General features: G+C 46.8%; 1 protein-coding gene across 1 annotated transcript in view; it reads right to left on the bottom strand.

Moving 5' to 3' along the window:
* FNDC1 (fibronectin type III domain containing 1) overlaps positions 1-3,853 on the bottom strand; it is a 97,865-nt gene that overhangs the window by 49,080 nt on the left and 44,932 nt on the right. Inside the window, 1 exon segment of the mRNA XM_006152238.3 lies at positions 1,680-1,778. Within this exon segment, the coding sequence (XP_006152300.1) occupies positions 1,680-1,778 (99 nt within the window).

Here is a 3,853-nt window from a genome sequence, read left to right as displayed (position 1 = left end):
CAAAGTTTAGTGAAAGAAAAGCTCAATTTGCATTTCTTTGGTAATCGTGGTGTGAAATGAAAATTCTGGTTCGAACAACTGTAAGAACCGCATCGGATTCAATGTTCTCATATTTTGAAATACACGATTCCAAGGCAGATTCGAACTGACAATCAGAAAGGCAGCAGAATTCACTGGCCAGTTTCTTAGAGATTAAGCTTCGTCAGCAGTAGGGCACACCAGCACACAAGCTACAGCGGTAGTTTAACCTGCAACAAATTAAGACTTAGAAAGGTCTTCAGTCTTGCTTTTTAGTCTCTCGGGATTTTCGTCTCTGATGTTTCGTTTTCTCTCTTCCCTTTTCAAGGACCATGTTTCAAAAAGGATATGGATTTTACCATAAGTAGGGGAAGATGGGAGTATTTGGCCTGCTAGAAAAGAGGCAGAGGGGCTCATTTGTGGTGGTGCAGGCAGTGGGCAGTTTGCCATGCTGGGTGCCACGTGGCGTTTGGTTCCTGGTCAGCTTATACACGCTGTGCATGCATGCGACCAGGACCCTGGCTCTTGGGAAGGCCAGGAGGTCGTGATGTGACACGACCCTGTAGAAGGTGCCCATTTCTCTGTCTCTCAAGAAATAAAAGAAACTAAAAAAGAAAAAAGAAAATACAGAGTATTTTTCTATGGCAGTAATTAATGCATCATAAAAGCAAAACCTCATCCATGCAGAACTTCTCTAATACAATGTAAAAAATAAATAATATAACAAATATAATAAATTAAAAAGGTCAATAATAAATTAATTAAATTTTAAAATAAAGTTCATTTTACATGATAAATTCATAAAAATAATTATGTTGCTGGATGTCTCTTTAAGACACATGGTCCACAGAAGGTATTTGAGTTTGTTTGTTTGTTTTAGAGAGATTTTTGGTATGGGGTGTGTGCACTCCCTGGAGAGACAGAAAAATGGAAATCGAGGAATCACCTCCTGGGGGGGATGGCCATGCCACAATCCTTTCTCCTCCATCCTCCTCTCGGAATTTTGGGCACACATGCACACACACCCAGAATGAATTTTAAGCCACTGGGTTGGGGCTCGAACCACGGTTGACTACATGGGAGTCCAGTAACTTAACTATTACTCCATGTGCTGGTCCCCAGAGAAAGTATTTGAACTTGTTGATGGATGAGTAATATAAAAATATAAGTGAATAGACATGGGAAGAAGGATCCCTTAGTACATGGACGACGATGGGGCTAGCAGTAAGCCATTGTTAGATTTTTCTCTTGCTCTTCTCATTTGCTATTTTTAGGCAAATTTAACTGAAAGCACATTTGCGTGCATCTCTGGTGTCACACCCCTCCACACGGCCTCTTCTCTCTCACTCTGCTCAGCGTAGCGCCGACCGATGCCCGAGTCAGATGTGCGTTTACATGGCTGAACGCTCGGCTGCTCCTACTGCAGCAAATCTACTACATGAAGACATTCAAAATATACAGTGAGACGTGTTTCAGCACAAGAACACTGCCACCACTGTGTAAAAATGAAACACTCCTGTATTCGAAATGTGACCACGTCTGCCCTGCTGTTTTCTTTGTCCTCAGTAAAACTCAAGCAATTCATCAGCCAGCCAGCACCCTTTGGATGCAAGACGGCAGTCACTTCACCGTGGTTTGGCCAGTGCAGCTTAGAGACATACCTGAGATCTTGCGTTTTGTCAGGGCGGCCCTGTAGACTGGCTGACTCTGCCCCTGGGAGTTCATGGACTGCAGGGAGACCACGTACACCGACTCGGAGGCTGTGGACCAAGGAGTGAGGGTGAGACCCTGCGGCTGGATTTTTCAGGAACACATGTCCCTGGTATCCACGCTCTCCCTCCCCTTCCTGCCTTTCCTTTCTCTCTTCCTGGGCATTCTCACTTCTTCGGAACAACAGGAACTGAGGGAGCTCAACTCCAAAAGAACATCATCATGATAGAAATGAGAAATTTCTTTTTATCTACAGTAAAAGTGGAGTGCTGTGGACCAACCAGCAATTCCAAAGGAAGGCGATGACTTTAGACAACCTGCCCTGTCCACAGAGCACAAGCAGGTGAAATTCATGCTGCAGCACCAGCAAATCATTTATTCTAAGGCACCCAAGTTTTATTCAGCTGGAGGATTTTGAAAGACATGGTCTAGAAAAGGGAAGGCATCAAGTTTGTAACAGCTGGGTTCACAGAACATCACACCAAGCTTCTCTGCAGCTCAGTGACCTTGGAACCCTTGGCAATGGAAGCATGAGAACAAACTTGCCTTCGACCTCCCAGTCCAGAAACATGGGTGAGCAAAGAAATGCAAAAACAGTGCCCATCATTTATCAAGAACCGCCAAGAAACAAATTATTCCCACATCTGTAATTTTCCTGTTTTCAATGTATTTATTAAAGTTCTTAGATTTTTTTTTTTTCTTTTTGCCCAGAGTCTTGATTTGCTGAGCTCTTCAGTCAAGATTATCATTCAGGAAAAGCTTTCGACTGCAGTAAACTGCAGCACGGCTCACAGGTACTGGGGTAGTCTCTCTCTGTGCTAATAAGCATTTCACATGCAATTCTTCATTCGGGTCTAAGGAAGCCCTGTGAGGAAGGGAGGGTCCAGTGCATGCTGTCTCCACCTCACAGATGAGCAAGCAACTCAGGAGATGCGATGCCTGCCCACGGCCTTGGACTGAGTGGCAGGACTGGTCTCACACATGGTCTGGTGACCCCCAAGTCTTGGCTCTGGATAACCGCAGATGAGGTGGGAGCAGCCCAGAGCTGACCAGGACCAGACCCGGGCAGGAACAAGTCTGCCTCTTTCTGGAGAGATATAACGAAGAGCATGCAGTGGTGGCGAAACACACTTCTTTCTGTGTTCTTGATCATTGAATAAAGGGCATGAATAAAATTTCCAAATGACCTGGCAGCACCAGCCAGGGACCAGACACCCCCTCTCCCCATCCTCTGACATCGAGGGTGTGACAGGGTGGAAACATGGCATCTCTTTGAAAGGTCTGCCAGACTCCAAGCCTCGTTCTGCACGTCTACCCTGCCTTCCCTGGTCCTAGTCTTGCTATCTCCTCTTCCCTTCTGTCCCCACGGCCCCTCACCTACAGGTCTTTGCTCAAATATCACCTTTGCGGGAGCGGGAGGGGAGGGGCTCCTCGTATCATCTGTTCAGCCCTGGTGACTCCCGGGATGGGGCGTACAGATGTGTGTGATGACTGGCCCAGGAGTGGGGCTGCCAGGACCTCATACTCTGTCCGCCAAGGCTCCCTGATGTCAGTGGCATCTCTGTTATAAGCAGAACTGAAGTCCTGTCCAGGGAAATCTAAGGAGCCAGGCTCCCATCACCCAGCAGGTGCACTGACATGTCGTCCCCCTCCTGCCCCACCCCGGAGAGGAGGCGAGCTTCCAGTCAGCCGCCTTCCCCTTTCAGATCATTCTCAATGATAAGTCCAATGCTTTTAGTGTGGCGAAAATTCAAACGCTAACAAGCCGCACCAGAAGCCCGAGAGGCCTGACCTGTCCATTCCAGCTGGGACCAGACCCCTGACCTCAGGCCCAGTATTTGCTCAGGTTTTCATGGGGGGACAAATCTTCTTGCTGCCTTGAAGTGCTCCAGTAGCTCTCTACTGAAAAAGTGAAAAATAATGGGCCCAGCCAGATGGAAAACTTCTGATGCTAAGTGAATTTCAACGTGTGGTGTCTACGAACAACTCGGAGCAACGAAAGCTCCCATCTAAAAAAAAAAGTTCTCTTGCAATATCAGAAATACAAGAATAGTGATTCTAGGACCAGTAGTTAGCGCAATGGCTTTGTCGCTGGACTCCCACGTAATCGACCATGGTTCAAGTC

Source organism: Tupaia chinensis, unplaced genomic scaffold (genome assembly GCF_000334495.1).
Source record: "Tupaia chinensis unplaced genomic scaffold, TupChi_1.0 Scaffold000346_1, whole genome shotgun sequence".
In the NCBI taxonomy this organism is placed as follows: domain Eukaryota; kingdom Metazoa; phylum Chordata; class Mammalia; order Scandentia; family Tupaiidae; genus Tupaia; species Tupaia belangeri.
This window is presented reverse-complemented; position numbering and strand designations above follow the sequence as displayed.